This window comes from Chenopodium quinoa, unplaced genomic scaffold, assembly GCF_001683475.1.
Source record: "Chenopodium quinoa cultivar QQ74 unplaced genomic scaffold, ASM168347v1, whole genome shotgun sequence".
Taxonomy (NCBI): Eukaryota; Viridiplantae; Streptophyta; class Magnoliopsida; order Caryophyllales; family Amaranthaceae; genus Chenopodium; species Chenopodium quinoa.
Window position 1 is genome coordinate 2,562,368 of NW_018743122.1, and position 22,828 is coordinate 2,585,195.

The window sequence follows — 22,828 nt, forward strand, 5'->3', positions numbered from 1 at the left end:
GATGGTTCTGTACATAACCAGGGTCCTTCTCAATCTGATGTACACCAGGGTCCTTCACAAGTCAGCAAGGTTGATATCCCCACTCAAACAAGCCACATCTGATGTATGGCACTACAAGCTGCTGTAATGCACCCTTATTTTGGCAAGAGCATGTTTCTTGATGTTGCTTTTGATTAGTGAACAATGTCTTTTGATGAACAATTTGGTTTTTTTGTTAAGCAACTGTGAACTAAATCAAGTTGATGTACTTTTAATCAGCTTTGACTTATTATTTTGGAAGCCTATTATTTTAGCATTTGATTGCCCACATTATTTATGTTTGTTTTCAGTTATTGCACAAATATCACAAACAAAATAGTATAGCAAAATAGAACTCTTTTTTTTTTATTGAATAAGCATTCTTAACATCACCAAATAACAACTACAAACAAACAACAACACTGCAAATTCATGTTCCTCCTACATCATTGACATAATCACTATCCCAAACAAAACCCAAGACAAAATCAAAGCCAAAGAAAAATTCCTCTCATTCCTTGCGCTCTTCATCAACTCAATTCTCAATTGACTGGTTTCCCCCTTTAGTTCTTGAAGATCTTCTTCCAAGTTCTCTTTTTTAAGCTGAACCCTCTTCACCTTATCTTCCAGCATCTTCTTGTGTATCTCTAACTCAGCAATGGTTGTTTCTTTTTCAAACAATTGAAACCATAGATCATCAACTTCATCCCTCACACCACCTATCCACTTAAAGAACCCACAATCCGTATCCTGCACATTACACCACAATTAGTTAATAAAAGCATAATTCAATGAAATTAAATTGGATAAACCAGATCGCTAATGCCCCAATTAAGTTCTTACAGGCCATAATGGACAGCCATGGAACTTCAACCCCACATTTGGACCAGTCTTCACCAATCTCACAACTGCATCTCTTCCACAATTACATTTAATCCTGCCAATTGACCCTCCCCTTGATGAAGAAGAAGACCCTGATGTTGCAAATTGATGCTTTGACCTCTCCATTGATGACTAATTCAAGGAATTGATTTTCGAAGATTTTTAATCGAGCAATTTTGTTCAAGAATATAGGAGGCCGTTCCTATTGAAATCAAAATAATTAAAAAAAATTATAAAATAAAAAAACAAACCCAACGGTAATTGCCACGTCATCCCTAAACCGGTTACAACAGGTTACGTTACCTGTTCAGTCCATTTTGGGGGAAAAGTTAAAGTTTTAAGTTTAATATGGGCAGATTTAAAGGTTGGTCCAATATTGGAGAACCGGGCAAAGGTTTGTCCACTTATGTTAAATTTTCCTATGATTTATCTTCTCTTAATAAACATTCATTTAATTTTTGTTTCAGCATGAACTAAATTTCCTTGCTAAGTGCATAAAAATTGTTCAAAAGTGTTTGTTTGACATCATGGGAATTAGTATTTCCTACAAAATAACTTCTTATGTGTAGGCGTACGTAGGAATTCACTCACCTAGGGGGGCTTGTTGAGTTATTTCCCATGCTACATGGGAATTTGTCATTTGCCTATCATTTGTCCTATGAAATGTTTAGAAGTGCATTTGATAAACTCTTCTGTTCATTGTAATATTATTTTATTAGAGCGGTCATGCTAGGACCTTAAGCAAGCCTTTTTCAGGAAGTAACCCATGTTTTATTTTTTTCACTTTCTTTTCTTTTTAGTATATTTCTCACATGGAGATGTTTGTGTGCCCTTTTCTAGGTACATGACTTGGCATAATTTGGTGCATCAATATTAGATAAAGAACTAAGGAAGATTGACTCCTCCTTTCTAACATATGGCATATGAGGCATAGCTTTGGATAAAATTGACTTTGAAAGGTTAAATTGGGTCATTTGCAGGTAATTACACCCACCTATATCTAGTAATATATTTCCTTGCTCTTTCTTTAATGGTTAGTGACTTGTTGGACATGTGTTGGTTGGTTGGAATGATTTCTTTCTTTTTCCCTCCCATGGATTCTTTGATTTATGTTTGAGCATGTTGTCTCATTAAAGCTTAGGGAAGGGTATGATGAGTGACATTTATGTCACACTTTGGAAGTAGTTTTAGAGTCATTTTGGGGCTCGTTTGCTCTTATTTTCTATTTGATAAAGTTTCTTTTTATTTTGGTAATTTTGGCATGTTTTAGTTTATTTGGTTTATTTATTAGTATTTTAGTTATTTTGTTATTTTATTTGTTTTTATGTACTTGTATAGTTTTAATTGTTTTTCTTAGTTTTAGTTTGTGTCGTCTTTTTATTTTACTTTACTTTATTTATTTTCAATTTATTTTATTCATTGGCCCAATCTCTTCCCGGTTTTCTTTGTGTGTGTAGGTATGCATGATAGGAATGGAGTCCATCGAACAAGTGTATTATTCCGATAGAGGGTTCGGAATTATTAGAAAGCTACTTATTCAGTGAGGTCAAGTGATCCAAATGCCTAGGTGGAGGCTGCTTCCGATCAGTAATATCAATGAGTAATTTATATTACAGCTTAATCTTGACTGAACTCTTCGGGTCACACCCAAGCAACTAACGAACCGACACGACGAATTAATTCGGAAGGAGTTGACGAGTCACTCGAGTAATTAATAAATGGACTACGTCGGAAATTCGAGTTTGGAGCGTCTAATCCGAGCGTCGGAATTGATTCAAAATAATAAAGGACTAGATGGTAAAATCACTAATTAATCAACAATTTACCGAAATAACCCTAAGATCATAATGGCCAGAGCAAATCAATGCCTAGGGGCATTTGGTATGGCCAAGGTGGCTAGCAAACACACCAAGCTGAGCATAGGCTGGCTGGTGCGTGCTAGCGCACCATGGCTAGCATGGTGCTAGCTGCGACAGTCGGGCCAAGGCAGCAGCCGCAAGCCAAGGCCAGTAGCTAGCTTGGCCGAGCCTACGATCGTAAGCCGCAAGCCATGGCCAGCAGCTAGTTGGGCCGAGGCTGCACCCGCAAGCCGCAAGCCAAGGTAGCAGCTGCTAGGCCGTGGCAGCAGCCTACTTGGCCTGCCTTGGTGCCCAATTTGGGATGCCATGTGGCAGTCGCAAATTCGTGGTTGAGGTGTGTAGGTGGCCGAATCTTAATGAGGTCCTTGGGATCAAGTTTGGTCACCTCCCCTCCTTGTGGTCCTCACCTAACTCTTCTCCTAAATGTGCCATTTATTGATTGATTCGTTGTTTGATATTTAATTTTATTTTTGATTTAAAAATAAAGAAAGAATATTGATTTTACCAACTCTCCCACATTGATGGGAGAGAGGATTTCACTCTTGGTTTTCCCTATAAATAATCAAGTAGGGGTATGGGAAAAATCACTTGAGTAAGGTGTTAGAAAAGGCATCTCCATTGAGAAAACCTTTAAACACATATAATTACTCGAGTATTAGGTCGGGCTTAGCTAACCGCTAAGCATTGGACCTTGTCGGGGTCGAGTTGCGGGTTGATACCATTGGCGAGACTAAAGGCTTTCTCAAGTAAGAGTCGAGGGTACGAGCGCAGAACGGGTCAAAGGTAATTAATCTTTTCTTAATTCTTGTTAATTAAATTAATTATGACTTGTGATCATATTAATTGTGAGTGTGATCTTAGCTCAGGTTTTCTACTGTGGTGAGTTTGACTCATCAAAACCCAACAACGGTATCGGGGCCTTGCTCATTTATTTTTAAAATCATAATTTTCAAGGTGTTTTTGTGGCTTTATTTTTCTGGTTTGATGTTGCTAATTAGATTAGTAGCTCGGTTTTATTATTTTTAAGCTCGTATTAGAGCTAATTATGGCCCCAAACCTAGATTTTCACGCAAAAATAGTGAATTTTGGGTGGAACAGGTGTTCTGGAAATGATTTTTCCCTTTCAAAACTGTGTTCTAGGCCAAAACCCTACCAGAAATTCCTTTTTTGAGGGATTTTTCGTTTTGATGAAAATTTTTAAGTCTTTCTAACCTTGAATATTAATGGCATATTTCTGGTGATTATGTATATGGTTTTTTCCTTAATTTTTTTACAATTTTGAACCTCTTTAAGCATGGTTACTTGGTAGTGATTAGTGCTTGAAGATTGGTTTATATATTCACATAATTGCAAATCTATTGCATAAGTGTGAAAAATTTATTCTTTGAGGCTTCTAAATAGTCAACGGAGTGATTTAAATTGCATGAAAAATTTAATTACTCCAAAACTAAATGGTTCATCATAGTGCTTTACATTAAAATTGTCCAAAATTAATTAAAACACTAAAATAAGGAAATCAAAGCCAATCTCCAATGTGCCTGATTCACATGGCCTCAACGTGCTTGTTGTGCTTCACTTGAGGGAAAGGTTTAGTTAGTGGATCGGCTACATTGTCATTCGTTCCAACTTTACAAATTCTGATTTCACCTTCTGATTTCCATTCTCGAATCATGTGAAACCACCGCTTGACATGTTTGACCTTCTGATGTTCTCTTGGCTCTCTGGCCTGATTAATAGCTCTATTGTTGTCACAATAGAGGTCTATTGGTCCCTCAATGGAGGGTACAACACCAAGTTCACCAATGAACTTCCGAATCCAAACTGCCTCCTTAGCTGCCTCAGATGCTGCCAAGTATTTGGCTTCAGTTGTAGAATCTGCATTTGTGCTTTACTTAACACTCTTCCAACTAAACGCTCCTCCATTGAGACAGAATATGTACCCAGACTATGACTTGAAGTCGTCTCTGTCTGTCTGGAAGCTTGCGTCGGTATAACCCTCAACAACTAATTCATCTCTGCCACCATAGACCAGGAATTTATCCTTGTTCCTTTTCAGGTATTTTAGGATATTTTTGGTCGTAGTCCAATGTGCCTCTCCTGGATCTGATTGGTATCGGTTCGTAGCGCTCGAGGCATACAACACATCTGGCCTAGTACATATCATGGCATACATGAACGATCTAATAAGCAAAGCATATGGAATCTGATTCATCCTTTCTCGCTCATTAAGTGTCTTTGTACACTGGTTCTTGCTTAGGGTTATGCCATGCGACATGGGTAGGTGGCCTCTCTTGGCTTCTTCCATGCCGAATCAAGTTAGTACCCTATCAATATAAGTACTTTGACTCAATCTTATCATCCTTTTTGATCTATCCCTATAGATCTTGATGCCTAGTATATACTGAGCCTCTCCCAAGTCTTTTATTGATAAACATTTTCCAAGCCAAGTCTTTACAGACTCTAACAATGGTATGCTGTTTCTAATGAGCAAAATGTCATCGACATATAAGACTAGGAAGGCGATGTCACTCCCACTGACCTTCTTGTAACCAAACTCACTAATGGCTTCATCAAATCGCAGATTCCAACTTCTGCTTGCTTGCTTTAATCCATAAATGGATTTCTTAAGCTTGGATACCTTTCCAGCATTGTTTTGGTCAACAAAACCTTCAGGCTATGTCATATACAAAGTTTCTTTCAAAATACCATTTAGGAAGGCGATTTTAACGTCTATATGCCATATTTCATAATTGTAATATACATCAATCGCTAGGAGGATCCAAACGTATGTAAGCATTGCGACTGGAGAAAAGGTTTCATTGTAATCAATACCATGAACTTGTTTATAACCTTTTGCTACCAATCTAGATTTGTAAATGAATACATTTCCATCTTTGTCGGCTTTTAACTTGAAAATCCACTTACATCCGATAGGTGTGTAGCCTTCAGGTAATTTAATCAAGTCCCAGACTTGATTTTCAAACATTGAATCCATTTCATATCTCATGACCTCTCACCATTTAGCAGAGTCGGTGCTTGCCATCGCTTGCTTGTAGGTTGCCGGCTCATCTCCATTCATGATTAGGATGTCTTGATTCTCAGTTAAAGACAATACAAGCTATCTATCAGGTTAAGATCTCGGCCTTTGAGACCTACGTAGGGTAATGGGCTGAGCATTTGCCTTGTCGGTTCGACTTTACATATTTTGACCTTCGTCAACAGATGCTGCTTGAGCACTTTGACTGTTGTTTTTATTTTATTGCTCATCCTCACGAACTTCGCCAAGTTCGGATTTCCTCCCACTTGTCATTTGGAAAGGTTCTCCTTCTCCAAAAAGACACCATCGCGAGCAACAAACACTTTGTTCTCCGATTTTTTGTAGAAGTAATACCCTTTGGTTTTTTTTGGGTAGCCCACAAAGTAAACCTTATCAAATTTGGGATAAAGTTTGTTAGAAATCAATTTCTTGACATATGCTTCGCATCCCTATATCTTTAGAAAAGTCAACCTAGGAGGTTTGTTTGTCCATAACTCGTATGGAGTCTTTTCTATAGCTTTCGATGGAGCACGGTTCAGTGTTAGTGCCACAGTTAAAAGTGCGTGTATGTCCCTAGAAAGAGATAGGAAGATCACTAAGACCCATGGTTGATCGTACCATGTCTAACAAGGTTCGATTTCTCCGTTCGGATACTCCGTTCCTTTGTGGTGTTCCTGGAGGTGTCAGTTCTGAAAGTATACCATGATCTTTCAGATGGTCATCGAATTCTTGGCTCAAGTATTCACCACCTCGATCCGATCAACGGGCTTTGATTTTCTTGCCAAGCTGATTTTCCACTTCACTCTAAAATTCTTTGAACTTGTCAAACGATTCAGATTTGTGCGACATTAGGTAGACATAGCCATATCTACTATAGTCGTATGTGAAAGTGATGAAATATCGATGTCCATTTCTTGTGGCAGAGCTCATTGGTCCACATATATCGGTATGTATTAGACCTAAAAAGTCACCTTCTCTTTCTCCCAACTTGGAGAACGACAACTTTATCATCTTGTCTAATAAACATCTTTCACAATTCTCAAAAGATTCTAAATCAAAAGAGTCAAGAACGCCTTCTTGAAGAAGCTTCTTCATGCGTTTGATGTTAATGTGGCCAAGACGACAATGCCACAAGTAAGTTTGATTTGACTCCATGGTCTTAGCTCTTTTGGTAGTATTATTCACATTATAAACTTGTTTGCTAAAGAAAGCACATAAAGACCATTTTCATAATGTGCGATACCATATAAAACATTATCAAGATAAAATGAACATAAATTGTCTTTTACTCGAAATTCAAAACCTTTGGCATCCAATGTCAAAATTGAAATGATGTTTTTGGTAATGTTGGGAACATAGTAACAACTATCAAGTTCCAAAACAAGCCCAGAGGGCAAAGACAAACTGGGAGTTCCAACGGATACGGCCGCAATTCTGGCTCTATTGCCGACCCGGAGTTCAACCTCTCCCTTCTCTAGCTTCCTAACGTTCCTTAGTCCCTGAGAATTGGAAAAAAGGTGTGAGCCACATCCGGTATCTAATACCCATGATGTTGAGCTAGTGAAGTTTAATTCTATAATGAATATACCTGATTTAGAAGCAACGTTTCCGTTCTTATTATCTTCCTTGAATTTGAGGAAATCTCTCTTCTAATGTCCCTTCTTCTTACAAAAGAAGCATTCGGAATCAGATTTAGAAGATGCTACCTTCTTCTCCTTGTTGTCCTTGGTAGCTTTCGGCTTAGGCTGAAAGTTCTTCTAACCTTTCCCCTTAAAGCCTTTCTTCTTCTTGCCCAAGGCTTGAACGACTTGCCCTTTTTCACCATCAGCATATCATGTTTTCCCTCATCCTTGAGCGTTTGCTCGGCTTGCTTCAACATACCATGAATCTCAGTGAGGGTTTTCTCCATGCTTTGCATATTATAGTTCATCTTTAACTGATCATAGCCTTTGTGCAGCGAGTGGAGAATGATGTCAATTGCCATCTCGGTTGAATACCCCGCATCAAGCCTTCCCATGTTCTCAAATAATCCTATCATTTTGAGTACATGTGGGCTGAATGACTCTCCTTTCTTGAGCTTTCTCTCAAGGATCTGTCTGTGGGTTTCAAACCTTTCCGTTCGGGCCTGCTCTTGGAACATATTCTGCAGTTCGGAAATGATCTCAAAAGCTGTCTCCTTTTCAAAGAAAGTCTTTTGAAGCTCGGGAGACTTCGTGGCCAACATGATGCATTTGACATCCCTATTGGCAATTTGCCATCGGTTTAGGGCAGCTTGAGTCACTTCCTCATTAGGAGCATCGGGAATTTCCTCATCAAGGACATATTCCTTTTTCTCTTGCCTAAGAACAATTGGCAAATTTCTTTGCCAATCAAGAAAATTTGGCCGGCTCAACTTCTCCTTGTCGAGAATAGAGAGTAATGAAAAATGGTAATTTGCGTTACTTGAAGACATGATTCTACAATTAAAAGAATTTTTATGAAAAACCATTCGTATTACTTAAATAAGATTGAATTTAATTCATGCATATTTCAAGCTTATTTAACGTCTTATTCACACTTAAAATTGTCTCCTTTTAGTGAAAATAAGTCAATTCCAAGATCCAAGGAAACAAAGAGTGGCTAATCATGCTTTGGCTTGTCTTGGCACTCAATCTCCCAAGGTAAGCAACACTTTGCTAATGTCTCTAAGCCACTCTTGGTTGAGTAAATCGTCGCATCTAATGCTCTCTCAACAATTTATTCACTTTGCCACGACATGTTAGGACTCCATCACTCATATCGTTGAGTACAACCAAAATCAACTTGCATACCCGGTATGCCTTATGAGTCTAGGGAGTAGTAGTGATGCCTCACTTTGACGTAGCCCATCACTACTCTCAATAGGTCGATAAGTATTGTTTTGAAATGACAATTTTAATCAATATTTAGGGACCTAGGGTTTCTATGTTGGTTGATTTAAGTGAACTTAATTAATCATCACAACATTCGAAATCCTAAAAATGCATCTAACATATAATTCATATATAAATAATCATGAATATGTAAAGCATAAGCATTTTGATGCATATTGACAACTAGCATGACCCCTTGAATTCTTCAAGTCTTCAAAAGGTCTTCTTTTGCAACTTCATGGCTTTGTCTTCTAAGAACCTCCATTTTAAAGACTTGACGGAATTATGCAATACTAGTATCTACGATTAGGAATAATCTAAATATTAAGGTACAAAAATACTCAATGGTACGCAGACCGTATTTAGATTTACAAAGATACATCACGGATCGCAGTCCATATTTTCTATCCTAATTGGGCCCCACTAGTTGCCATTTTTATAAAACCTGTGAGAGAATATACATTCCATTCATCCATTCACTATTTGTGAATGGCCCATGCATTTTACAACGATAAACAAGTAAGGATGCATAAAATTACAATAACTGGTAACTAATTTAGGTGGTTAATCCAATTAACATGCCCAATTAAAACTGGTCAAAGTTGTTTTAACCGAGTTTGTAAATAAGAACAATTAATATTTTATGGTCCCACTAAATTCCGCATCCATCTTAATTAATCCAATTAATTAAGCCGGTAAAACCCAACTCTTTGCCAAAATAAAATTTTGCAAATGCTGCTCTTTAAAACCGAGGCCTAGCCTCCAAATTTATTAAAATAATTAAAACCAAATTAGATTAATAAAATAAATAAAAGGCAAAATAAGCAAACACGAAGCCAACCGTACTCAACCGGTTCACGCACTACATATGTGCCATATGAAAGTCAAGGTTGTCTAACAACCCCGTACTATACGGCTTGACACATGTGCCTTCACCACCCCACGTAGACTAGCAAGGTACACCCTAGTAGCGTTTGCTACGGGTTATAAGGTGCTAGACACAAGGCCACGGCTGCTTGCCCCTTTACACCAAAACACCAAGCACATACACGCACTCAAAAACGCTCGCACACCCCACGCACCATAGCAGCCATGGGCTGCGCTACCGCAGCATCACGTACGCACGTAGCACACTCGCAGCGCGCTGCTGCTTGGCTGGTGCTGGTGCGTTGCTGCTGTGGCTGGGCACGCGTGCCACACACATGGCGGCACGCATCGAGAAGCCCCTTGGCAGCCACATGCAGGCTTTTATGCAGCCTGGCTAGCCAAGGGAGGCTTTGCCTTGATTTGCGTGCCATATCCTTAGGATTTGAATCCCAAATTTCTCGTGACAATTTGTTAATTATTGAGTTTAAGACTCCTATAATGCCTAAAAGGAAGAATTATGTGAAAGGGAAGGGTAAGGAGAAGATGGTTTGTAGAGAGAAGCAACCAAAGAATTCTAAGAAAGGTGAAAGGGGTGAAAGTTCGACTAGGGGTGAAAGCAACAAAAGACACATTAATGGTGAAGGCCGACCTAGTTGAAAAAGAGAAGGAGGTTCCTAAAGTGAAGAAGGATTAGATCAGTATTACTTTGCTTATATGATTTATAATTTTTAAAATAATGCGCATGATGCCAATAATTATAGTCACATTTATTTCAATAATAATAGCATATTTATTTTCGCCTTAAATAAAAATTACAATGACTTTTTTTTTCTTTTTTTTATATATATCCGAGTCAAGAAGTCGGACGCAATGGAAGAATGAAAATAAAAAAACGTTGATCAAATAACCGAATTCGCCAAATCTGCATCACTAAAAAAAATCGGAAAGTCTGAGATTCCACCGTGCCAAGGTGGAAACTGTCGTGACACGGTGGAATACCCCGTGGCACGACAATCTTTTTTTTTTGGACTTCCACCGTGCCACGGTGGAGATTCCCGTGGTGCGACATTTTTTTTGGACTTCAACCGTGCCACGGTGGAAACTGCCGTGACACGGTGGAGATTCTCGTGGCGGCCGGAATTTTGTTTTTGGACTCCGGATGCTGAACCGACAATTTTTTTGATTTTAGCTCCATTTAGTTGTGACGCAATGCTGAACTGGCGCGTGTACTTGATCAATGGAGGAAGGATTTTATTTTTTAAAGTGGCCGGGCCCCCTTGAGGGGTTGCCTACATGTCCTTAAAAAGGAATCAGGCCAAACGTAGCTCTATTGTATCATGAACCCATGCAACTAGGCATAGAATTTCTTGAGTTGATCCAAGTTGGTTAAATTGTGGAAATCGTTACCGTCCATGTTTACCAATTGTGCCGCTCCGCCAGACAAGATGGATTTAACAATGTACGGGCTTAACCAATTTGGTCTAAATTTTCCTCTTGGATCCAACACATTTTTGCGAAGTGCCTTAAGCACCAGATCACCTTCTTTGATGTTCCTAATATTGACTTTTTTATTGAAATGTCGCGCCATACACTGTTGGTAGGTTTGGACATGATGCAAAGCTGCCAAGTGTTTTTCGTCAAGTAAGACTAATTCATCATATCTTGCTCTAATCCAGTCGACTTCATCTAGTTGGCTTTCCAACGCGATTCGGAGAGAAGGGATTTCGAGCTCTAGTTGTTGTACAACTTCAATTCCATAGACCAAAGAGAAAGGGGTAGTCCCCGTTGACGTACGAACAGAGGTTCGATAACCCCAAAGGGCAAAATGTAGCTTACTTGGCCAATATTTGTAATTTTCCGTCATATTTTTGATGATAGTTTTTACATTTTTGTTGGCCGATTCAACCGCACCATTTGTTTGTGGCCTGTAGGGTGATGATCTGTGATGCTTGATATGATATTTTTATAATTATTCCGCGCATTCGGCTTGGAAATACGTTCCATTATCATTGATCATCTAATGAGGTACCCCATAGAGGCATATGATATTTTTCTCAATGAATTGAGCTACGTGTTTTGCCGTTAACTTAGCATATGAGGCAGCTTCGACCCATTTGGTGAAATAGTCGTTTGCTACGAGGATGAATTCATGGCCCCCTTGTCCTGGTGGCGTTATCTTTCCTATGATGTCGATACTCCAAGTAGAGAAAGGCCATGGAGAGGTATATGTGTAGAGAAGCAAAGGTGGAACGTGCTGTAAATTTGCATACAATTGACATTTCATACATTTCTTGACGTATTCGTGACAATCTCTCTCCATGGTAGTCCAATAATAACCTTGTCGTTGAATCTTTTGGACTAACATCTTAGCATTCATATGCGTTCCACATATGCCGGCATGAAGATTTTCCATGGTTTTGTGTGCTTCTTTCTTGGCTATGCATAAGAGATTTCTCCTTAGTGCAGTCCTTTTGTGGAGTTCTCCCGTGATGAGCACATAATGTGAGGCCAGGAGCCTCAAAGCACGCCGTGCCCTTTTATCAGTATTAGGAGGGTATTCTCCTTTTGTCACGTAGTTAAGGATATCTGTATACCATGGATCTTCATCTTCTTCTTGTGATTCTTGTTGATCATCAAGTGCGTGAACATAAGCCGACTCATATCTTCTTTCTACGGTCAACGGCATTCTGATTGTATATGTTGGTATTTGCACCATTAATTCTAATTTAGCCAGTACGTCGACAAACTGGTTTTCTTCTCTAGGAAAGTACGTATATTCCACTTCATCTAGTTGCTCCGTGAGAGTTTCTAGATGAGCTTGATACGTAGCGCGACTTTCACTTCTCATTTTCCATCTCTTGGAGATTTGGGTAATGATTAGTGATGAATCACCATAGATTCTGAGCCTCTTAATTCCCAAGGAGACAACTATTTCTAATCCCAAAATGCATGCCTCGTACTCTGCGGCATTTTTGGTGACATCAAAGTCGAGCTTCATGGAAATTGGGATATGCTCTTCAGTGGGTGATATGAGCAAGACTCCTACACCACAAACTTTTTGGTTTGAAGCTCCGTCGAAATAGAGCAATCAGCTATCATCTTCGGTCATGAGTAAATCTTCGTCAGGGAAATCTTACTCATCTTCTTCTTTCTCAACTTCTTATAGCGGAAAATCTGCTAAGAAGTCAGAAACCTCAGAACCTTTGATGGCTTTTTGTGGTACAAATTTCAAGTCAAATCGAGCAAGGTTGACTATCCACCTTGATAATCTGCCATTGAGTGTTTCTTTTTTGAACAAGTACTTGAGAGGATCCATCTTGGATACGACATGCACAGTATGAGTGAGCATGTAATGTCTTAGTTTCTGTGCGGCCCACACAAGTGCGAGACACAACTTTTCAAGCGGTGTGTATCGTGTCTCATATCCTTGAAGCTTCTTCCTCAAATAGTAAATTGCATTCTCCTTGCTTTGATCTCTTGGGCTAGCATTGCTCCCATCGTTTCTCTTGTGACCGTAAGGTAGAGTCGAAGAGGAAAGTCAGGTATTACTGGAGCTAGCACGGGTGGGTTTGCTAGGTACTCTTTGATTTTGTCGAAAGATTTTTGGCAATCATCATCCCATGTGACATGGACATTTTTCTTAAGCTTCTTGAATATAGGTTCACAGATCGCCGTGAGTTTTGATATGAACCTACTTATATATTGCAGCCTTCCAATGAAGCGTCGAACTTCTTTCTCATTCTTGGGCAGTGGCATGGCCATGATTGCTTTGACTTTTGTGGGATCAATTTCGATCCCTAGAGAACTGATCACATATCGAAGTAGTTTGCCTGATGTGACCCCAAATGCATACTTTGCTGGATTTAATCTCATGTTGTACTTTGCGGAGTCTTTCAAAGAACTTGCGAAGTGCAATGATGTGGCATGGGCGATCTTTTGACCTAACGATCATATCATCGACATAAACCTCCACCTCTTTGTGCATCATATCATGTAACAATGCTGTGGCTGCTCTTTGGTAGGTGGTACCCGCGTTTTTCAACCCGAATGGCATTACCGTATAGCAATATGTACCCCATTGTGTGATGAATGTGGTTTTCTCCATATCTTCCTCAGCCATTAATACTTGATTATATCCAGCATAGCCGGCGTAGCCGTCAATGAACGATAGGAGTGCATGGTTTGCTTGTTATCGACCAGAATGTCAATGTGAGGTATAGGGAACCCATCTTTCGGGCTTGCCTTATTGAGGTCCCTGTAATCAACACACATTCTGACCCTTCCATCCTTCTTTGGAACTAGAACCACATTCGCTATCCACTCTGGATACTTGGATACTTTGATGAAACCTGCGGCCAATTGCTTTCTGATATCTTCTTTGATATTAAGAGACACATCCGGTTTCATACAGCGAAGCTTTTGTTTGACAGGCTTCATACATGGAATGAGTGGTATCGTATGCTGAGCTATATCCCTGTCAATTCCTGGCATATCTGGGTATGACCAAGCAAATACATCAACAAATTCACTAAGCAAGTTAATTATCTCTTTACGTTCATCTTGACTTAGTGTTAATCCAATTTTTAGTTCTTTGATAGTCGTATCATTAGAAATATTAACTGTTTATGTATCTTCAATAATCGTTGTTTTATTTTTGTGTTCTTCCATTGCTTTTATTATTTCTTTATCATTTTTATCATTAGCAAAGCAATATTGATCAGGGTCAGGGGAATGACAAGCGTCGTAAGCAAAGGTATTCATTTTATTGAATTCATTGGTCATTACATCAAGGAGGGAAAGGTCAGCTGCGACCTCGCCGGAATTATTTGGGATAGAAAGAGAAGGCTCGACAAGAGACTCAGGATTGGATTCTATAGCAGAAATAGGGTCGTCCTCAGACCCTAAGGACTCGTCTACAGACTTAGACTCAGACCCGGACTCGGACCTAGACGACTCAGACTCATCAAACATAAGACCTTTGCCAGCGGTTATTTCCAATTTCTCTCCGCTTGGCGTACTGATCTTCACTGTCTTGCGCCATCCCTTTGAAATATTATCAGCCTGGACGATTAACTCGGAGGGGTCAAAATCCTTGCTTGATATAAAAACTTGAATGAGCTTGGAATCATCATTGCAGACAGGCTTGGATTCATTCTTTTCTAGTTCAAAAAGAAGGTTAATGTTCAGATCATCAGAGCTTGGACTAGCTGGTTTCTCAGTTGTGAAGAGTTCTTCGCCTTCATAGACGAAGTCACAATCAAGGAACATCTCGAATCCTGGTTCACGCTTCCCATCGTGGATGAAAGGTTCAGGGAATTCATAGCATGGGAAGTCTTCCCCTTCTTTGATATATTGGTTATTGAGGGTGAATGGATATGGATCCATGGCCATTTCCGTCTTCATGATTTAAGCATTATTGCGAGCCTTCATTTTCAGGAGGGCTTGTTTCACATCTTCTTTTGTTGGCTTGAATCCCAAGCCAAAGGTATCTTTCTTAAGTGCACCAGGCTGGCCCCAAAGTTCAGCCATTTTCTTTTTGAGTCCGAGGGTCATTCTAGGGAAATACCCTTGCTTCTTCATAATGGAATTAACATTGGTATTTGAATAAGGATCAAAGTCGAGATGACACTTCTCCTCTTCTTTGATCATGAGAACATCATCGAGTGAAAACCCCCAGAGATCTTCATCTTCTTCATCATGTTCAACATGGACGATGGGAGTATCGATAACTTGAATGCGCATGGGGGCATCAATGGTTATTAGAACCCCTCCAACTATGGCTTTCACTTTCTGGTGCAACTACGATGGGATCGCCTTTAGCTCATGAAGCCAAGGACGTCCTAACAACAGATTAAAAGAAGCCTTAATGTCCACCACCTGAAACTTGTTGCGACGTTCAATGGATCCAGTAGTTATGTTTAGCATGATAGTACCCACGGCTTGACGGTGAGTATTATGATAAGAGCGAATCCCTTGAGTAGAGGGAGTTAGTTCTTCATTTTTTATGCCCAACTTCTTTGCATTGCGGAGTGGGCATACATTGATTGCAGAGCCATTATCAACCAGGCTCATAGGAACTTTCATCTGCCTACACACCATAGTGAGGTGTAAGGCCTTGTTATGTTGGTCTCCTTCCGGGGGAGATCCTTGTCAGAAAAGGAAATGAAATTGCTAGTACTTGGCAATTCAGTAGTGAGAAAGTTGACCAGTCCTTGAGGAGTCATATCATCATCAACTTCTATTTTCACAGAGCATTCATCACAGCCTTTCGATGCTTGTGAGAGGTGGCCAAAATTTTCCATACATTCATTTCCACCTTGGTCTTTTGTAATTGTTTGACCACATCGTTGTTCACAGGGTTAATGGGATCAACTATTGGTTGTGATTGCGGTGGAGGTGGACTAGGCTGTTGCAACCGTCCACTTCTGGTGAGAACCTTGACCTCAAGGTCTCCCCAAACATCTTCACTTGTACCAAGAGACGAACATGCTATATCTTTGAGATAAACGTCTTCATCGTCACTATCCTAAATCCCATTCACTTCTTCATAGCTCGAGATAAATACAACTTCCGGCAAAGGTTCGTTCACAAGTTGAATGAGTATTGACGTATCAAAGGAGACTTCATCTCCCATGATAGCCAAAGCATAAAAAAGAGGACCTGTTTGAATGTTAGGCTTCTTGCCCTCTGGAGGGACAGGATGTTGATTAGTACAATCAGGTCTTGGATCGCATCCTTCAACCTCCAACACTTCTCAGTATTATGACCCTTGCCTTGAAGAAACTTGCAATGAGCATATTGGGATCATAGCTAGCGGTTCTGTTCTCTGGTCGAGGTTCTGGAAAATGTCCAATTGGCATGATCAGTCCTTGACTATGCAAGCGATCAAAAGCAGCATCATAAGTCATTCCCAAAGGCGTGTAAACCCTCCTTTGCCTTTGGAATCTTTGAGGAGGAGCATTAAGGGCCAACACATCATTGATATTGATATTGTTGGTAGCATTATTGGGCTTGGAAGACGAAGAAGAAGGAGTGTCGTTCTTCTTGTTTTTCCAAGTGTTGTTGTTATTATTGTTGCTACCAGCACTCTTCATCAGTTCATCTTCGATATTGATTCTAATATCGTATACAGCTTCAAAGGTACTCAAAGGCAGAAACTTCAAGTGTTGCTTGTACTTATGAGTTAAATTGGCAATAAACAAGCGAACCATCTCTTTTTCCTTGGGGGGATCCACCAAGAGCGTGGATGTTTCCCTCCACCTGCTTAAGTAAGTGGTGAAGCCTTCATTCTCTTTCTGTTTGAGAATGGAGAGTTCACGTTCAGAAGTCTTGGCCTGGATGTTACACTTGCAACGATTCATGAAGCTTTCAGCGACATCCTCCCAGGTTGCAACATGTTTGGATTCCAGAGAGTAGAACCATTGTTGACAGGCATGCTCTAAGGAAAGAGGGAACACAGTAGGGAAGAGTGTCACATCTACTCCCTTAAGAGCCATGGTCGTAGAAAAAGCCTTCAAGTGGAAAAGGGGATTATCAGTAGGCTTGAACTTGGGAATATCAGCAGTGGAAAACTTCTCAGGAAGTTTGTCCCTTATGGACGAAGAGGTGACAGGTTGCTCCACATAAGTGAACTCTTCAGAGATCTTACTCATCTATTCCTTAATCTTGTCCATTGCAGCGGCAGTGACATTGTTCTGATTGTCTTGCTCTACCGTGTTGACTCTAGTGGTGAGTGTTTGCATCATGTTAGACAACATTTCAATTGTCTTGTTGATGTTCTCGATATCTTCCATAGTAGTAATTGGTTGAAAGTAGACTAGAGATGGATCTTGTGGAGATAATTGTGGTGGTTACCTTGTACGCCTCTTTGGTATAGGAGGTTGTTGAGGTATTGACTTGAACCGTAACAATCTACCCCTGCTTCTTGACCAAGTGGTGTAACACCGAAACAAACACACCTTTAATGACCAAACTTAACCTTAACCCATCCGGAAGAAAAAAAAGTTTATTTATTTTGAAATTTGAAATTCTCTTTATTTAAAAAAAAATGGGAGGATACCATCCGACTTACTCCGAAAAAAAAAATGACAAAAAAAAAACGACACAAGACTACCCTAAAATACGGTCATAAAATGGTGCACGACTAACGGAAAAAGTGTGTGAACATGACATGTGAGTGATTAAGTGAAGGTTATGGACACGTGTTATGACCGTACAGCTAGACGGGACACCAAACCAGACATACGAACCACATAAGCATGCACGAAGACCAAAAAAAGGTTGACTTGACAAACCTACTGGGCACCGTGTCACGGTGCTGACTGTTGTGACACGGTACAAAGCACCGTCAGACGGGGCAATGTACCTTGCCACGACATTGTACACCGTGGCGCGGCAGACCTGCCCTGACAAGGTGCGCAATTCCAGGCCTAAATTTGCTTATTTTTCAGATTTTAATCAGTTTTAGTCCGTACTAATTACTATGTGGAAATAAAAACCCTCGGTCATGGGTTAAACAAAAAGAGCAAACACATGAGGGTTAGCACCAAACAAACCATGTAGCATTTAGTCACGATGATGTAAAAAAAAAAGTTCGCAACCTAAGGTCAAGATCTATGTTCAACTATTGGTTAAGCTTTGGGTGTCAAAAGGGTACCATGGTTAAGAGTTTGGACGTGTTAGCAAGGAAGCCTCCCTTGAGGGTGTATGCCAACAGGCGGCTCCGCGAGTTCGTGATGAAATCAAACTCGAGACCATGGTTTGGGTGGATTTAATAACTCCGATGAACCCTTATTGCCATGAGTGTTTTTGGGTTGATAGAGCTTAAATCCCCCGGGGCTAAGATGCATGTAGAACACACACGTTTTTTTAGAAAAATCGAAGGAAGTTGACTGTGAGAAGGGAAAACAAGCCAGCAGACTGATTTAAGGACTACCGTAACACGGCAGATAGCACCGTGCCACGGTGCAACCCACCGTCAGACGGTGAACTGCCCGTTACACGGCAGATTCTGCCGTGGCACGGCAGTCAGAAGATCTGATTGTTGCCCCGTTTTCCTTCGTACGCAATCAAGCTATTCAAATTTTCCTACGGGACAGACTTAAATGCGACGTTAAAACGTCTATGCTTATGAAAAAATGCCAAATTAATCACAGGAATACTTTCAAGAATCTTTAAAGTCTCATCCACTCATCTTAATTAAATATTGATCACTCAAATCTATAAATAACCAAGAATCCTCCCCAGTAAAGTCGCCAAATTGTATGCGTCGTTCGAAGTGCGCCTACGTTAAATCATGTGTGAATATGCTTGGCACTCTTAGGAAGTGGGAATTGACGTATACGATTAGAGACAAGGAAAGTAGGGAGCCGCCAACAAGTTTTTAAGGAACTTGTAAACCGTTCACGGATCATAAAAGGCAACCACGATAAAGGGACAACGATAGGCAACAACTATTGACCCGTGAAGGTTACACCCCATTCATAATCCATGAGATTACTAACTCCATATGGTTTAGAACCATAAAAGGAGGATCGGGGATGATGGTACGAAGTGAGTCATGGAGTCACATTCACCCGTATTAGCCTCTACTCGATTCTTATAGTGAAAAGTGATTCCTGCGATCTCTAAGGCATACAAACAGAGATTCAATTTGCTACAAACTATTATTATGCTAAATTGGTTGAATATTAATGCAACATATTGATATGTCCAATTTATATAGTGTTTTACCCCCGTCCCGTGGTCATAATTAGTAGTGTTTTTGGCTCTTTAGGGCCACTTTTATTACTGTAGACACCCATTTGTGTCTCCCCAAAACCAAACCTAGCTATGAGTGCCTTTCACGTTGAATCATAATCGAATGAAACAAAAGTGTGGAAAGGTCTAGTGTTGCGGAAAGTTTTATTTCTTTTCTTTTCTTTTCTCTTCTCTCTGTTTTTGAAAACTTTATTTTAAGAAAACAGCCAATCCAGCTTGGTTGGTCCATGATATGGGTCCAATAGTGGTGTAGTTGGATGGGGTTTGCAAAGACCTTTCCAACGATATATTATAAGCCCAATTCCGATGAATATTGAGGAAATTATGGCCAATTTACTAAACTGGGCCCGGTTTGAGTTTTAAGTACGGCCCAATGATCTAGGGGAGGGCCTAATATGATTTATCATTCCTAATGTAATTAGGAATGGTTTTGGTCTTCTAGAACATTCTATAAGGTTCTTATCATTCTTAATTCAATTAGGATTCTTCAGAGTTTTAATTAGATCAAATAGCATTTTCGACTGAAATTATATTATTTTATCTTCCAGTACAGTAAAATTATCAGATTTTTGAAAACGCGTTAAAAGCCGGTTTGGCGTCCAACCCCAGACCTTGGCGCCTAGAATCAGGATTGGCGCCAGACGCCAGCCATTGGCGCCTGGCGCTAGCCACTGGTCCTGGCGCCAATGAGCCAGGGCTGGCGCCAAGTTAGTTTTTCGATCTTCAGGCTCTGTTTTGATAAATTATCTTTTTTGGATGATTTTCTCTATAAATATCGTATAAAAAACTCCGGTTTCATTCATCATCTACATCTATCGTTCACCAATTCTCTTTATTCTTAAGTTTTCATCAACTATCTTCATCATCGATCATCAACTCTCTTCATTCACAAATCGTTCATCAATTCAAGTCTTTTCATTCATTCATCAATAATTCTTAACATTCATTCATTCTTTTCTAAACTTTGCTTTTTCATACAAAATTCCGCATTCACAAGATCTAGAAACACCTAGCCATATTCGATGTGCCTTCGCCCTAGACGTGAAAGGTTTTAATTTCTGAGGGTTTGGTCCCAAATCTCTATTTCAATTACTTAATTTGATTGTTTTGATTATTATTTTTCCTTGAAGTTACTAACGCGTGTATTTTTTTATTAGAAAGAGGTACGAGGCATCCAAGTAAGTGCTTTAATTGATTAATTGATATTATGATGTAGAAATCATGTTTATATTGTTATTATGATATTCCTAGTATCTTGTCTAGGTTAATTTTAATATCAAATATGATTGCTATGATGCCTTTTATGCTCTTCCTAATATTTATGATTGTTAGTATCATGTTAGGGTTAAAGATTTGATTTTTATTGTTTAGTGACATGCTAGGGTTTGTTATTAATCTTGTTAGTATCATGCCTAGGAAAAATTCTATTCGATTAGTGCAAATGTATTTCGTATGGGACTTCCCCGACAGATCTAGAGCTAGGTAGTTATATAGTAACAATAACAAATGTTTAAGAAAAATCATATCATTTGATTGACAGTGTAAAAATTAAAACGTCCTAGATACAACCTTCATATTATTCATTTCATATTTATTTCCTAATTCATTTAGTAAATTTACCTATGCCGACCTATATTATGTACAAATTAACCATTTAGTAACCACTTATACATATACATAACACTAAAAGTTATTATCTCTTAAGTATAATAAAATAAATTGCAATGTATTGGTTGTTTTACGAATGTATAATAAAACTTCATTTATATACATTGATAATATCGTGTCTTTAAATTATAATTTATTACATTTTGTTAGATGTCATCGAGGAAAAAGGAGGTGGTTAGGAGAGGCTAAAATTAAAAAGAAAAAAGGAAAATGTTGAATTAAAGAAGGGAGCTGAAGATGAAGTATAAGTTAAATGAAAGAATTAAAAGAACACGTGTGAAGTTGTAATGGGATGGGAACATGTTGCGTTACTAGTTATATTTTTTGAATACTTTCAGATTTAGATAGATTAGATTTATAAATTTGATTTTGAAAAACTATTAATACATAACATTTGATTGCAAAGGTTTAGAGAACCCCATTGAGAACATATGTGAAGTTGTAGTTGATTTTATCAACTTACTTATTATTTTGGTAACGGGGTACAAACTTATAGTATCAATAAATACTAATGTGAACAATGTTTTAAGTTTTAGTTGGTCTTATAACTATCTTTAATATTTTATAACTAACATGAATATAAAATATGAGTCATAAACTATTAACAAAAACGTTATTATTGTATCCTAAACTATCTTATCTTATCACTTCATAGTTAAAACACCATTGATGTTCGGGACAACTCCCATAATAATAGGTTCAAACAAAATTATCTGAACGACAAAAAAACTAGATCATTCAGCGCATACCTTATTGAAAACCTACGTTGCTTCATAATTCAGATAAAATTTGTTACGTACATCGTTACTTTGAAGTTAGTTTAAAATTTCATTACGAATGAACAATTTCAAATGTGTTAAATGTTCTGTAGATATAAAGACCATACGTACATCTCTCGTTATATGATTGGTCCAAAAGCATTTATTGATTATATGTATAATTCAAAACACTACAATTCGCACATGCTAGTAAATACAAAAAATTCTAGTAACCTCAACATATTAATTGATATTCACACTTCATAAATTTATAATTTATAAATTGATACATTAATTTAAATAATAATCTCCCCAATTTGTTTTTTTGTACTTACAAGAAACATATGAGTTGATTGTACATATTTTTCGTATGTGACGTTCCCGAATGATCCAAAAATACTTATTTATTTAGTACCTATAATCATATCATTTTAACTAGAATATGTACGGAATTGTAATTGATCGCTTATTATTATTATTATTATTATTATTATTATTATTATTATTATAAAAACACATACTTGTATTATATTACAAATGAGTCATATTTACATGTTACATTAGTAAAAAAAACAACTTATAAATACATATGCATGACATAACATATCTCAATATATAATGATAATAATAAATTAACACAAATAATATTAACAATATATCATAATTAATACAAATAATTAACCAAAGAAATCTATATACAATTGCACTTAATTATTTTTGTCCATCATTACTGTCGGAATTCGATTCTTCATCACTACATGGATCGAAGTTGTTTGGTCTTTTAATATATGGTGGAATACACCAATTAAGGATCACCCATGGAGTGCCTCCAATTGAGTATAGCCCTTCCCCATTCCATACAAACTATCATACACTTTGCAAGATCTTTTTCCCATAATTTCAAGCATATATGGTGCATAATAGATTCATCCCCTACGAAAGGCGCTAATCCATTTTCATCATTTGGTATAATATCATGCATGTCACATAATTGAAAGAATAAAACTTTTTACTTCGGTGATGCACCAATCGAAACCAACTTCCTCATTATTTTGATCCTCCTTTGACAACAACATTTTACCATATTTT

The 22,828-nt window shown here is 38.4% G+C and overlaps 1 protein-coding gene across 1 annotated transcript; it reads right to left on the minus strand.

The window, feature by feature from the left end:
• Positions 1 to 279: 279 nt before the first annotated feature.
• On the minus strand, positions 280 to 1,162 carry LOC110731963. The gene is made up of 2 exons (XM_021911870.1): positions 862 to 1,162; positions 280 to 768 (listed from the first exon to the last, which is right to left on the minus strand). Exons 1-2 carry the CDS (start codon positions 1,024 to 1,026, stop codon positions 460 to 462), a joined length of 474 nt encoding a protein of 157 aa, XP_021767562.1. The 5' UTR covers positions 1,027 to 1,162; the 3' UTR covers positions 280 to 459.
• Between the last annotated feature and the right edge of the window lie 21,666 nt (positions 1,163 to 22,828).

Coding starts and splice junctions, on each gene's coding strand:
- LOC110731963 (XM_021911870.1), bottom strand. CDS start 1,026: ATGGAGAGGTCAAAGCATCAATTTGCAACATCAGGGTCTTCTTCTTCA. Junction 769..861: donor ATGGCTGTCCATTATGGCCT/GTAAGAACTTAA, acceptor TGTAATGTGCAG/GATACGGATTGTGGGTTCTT.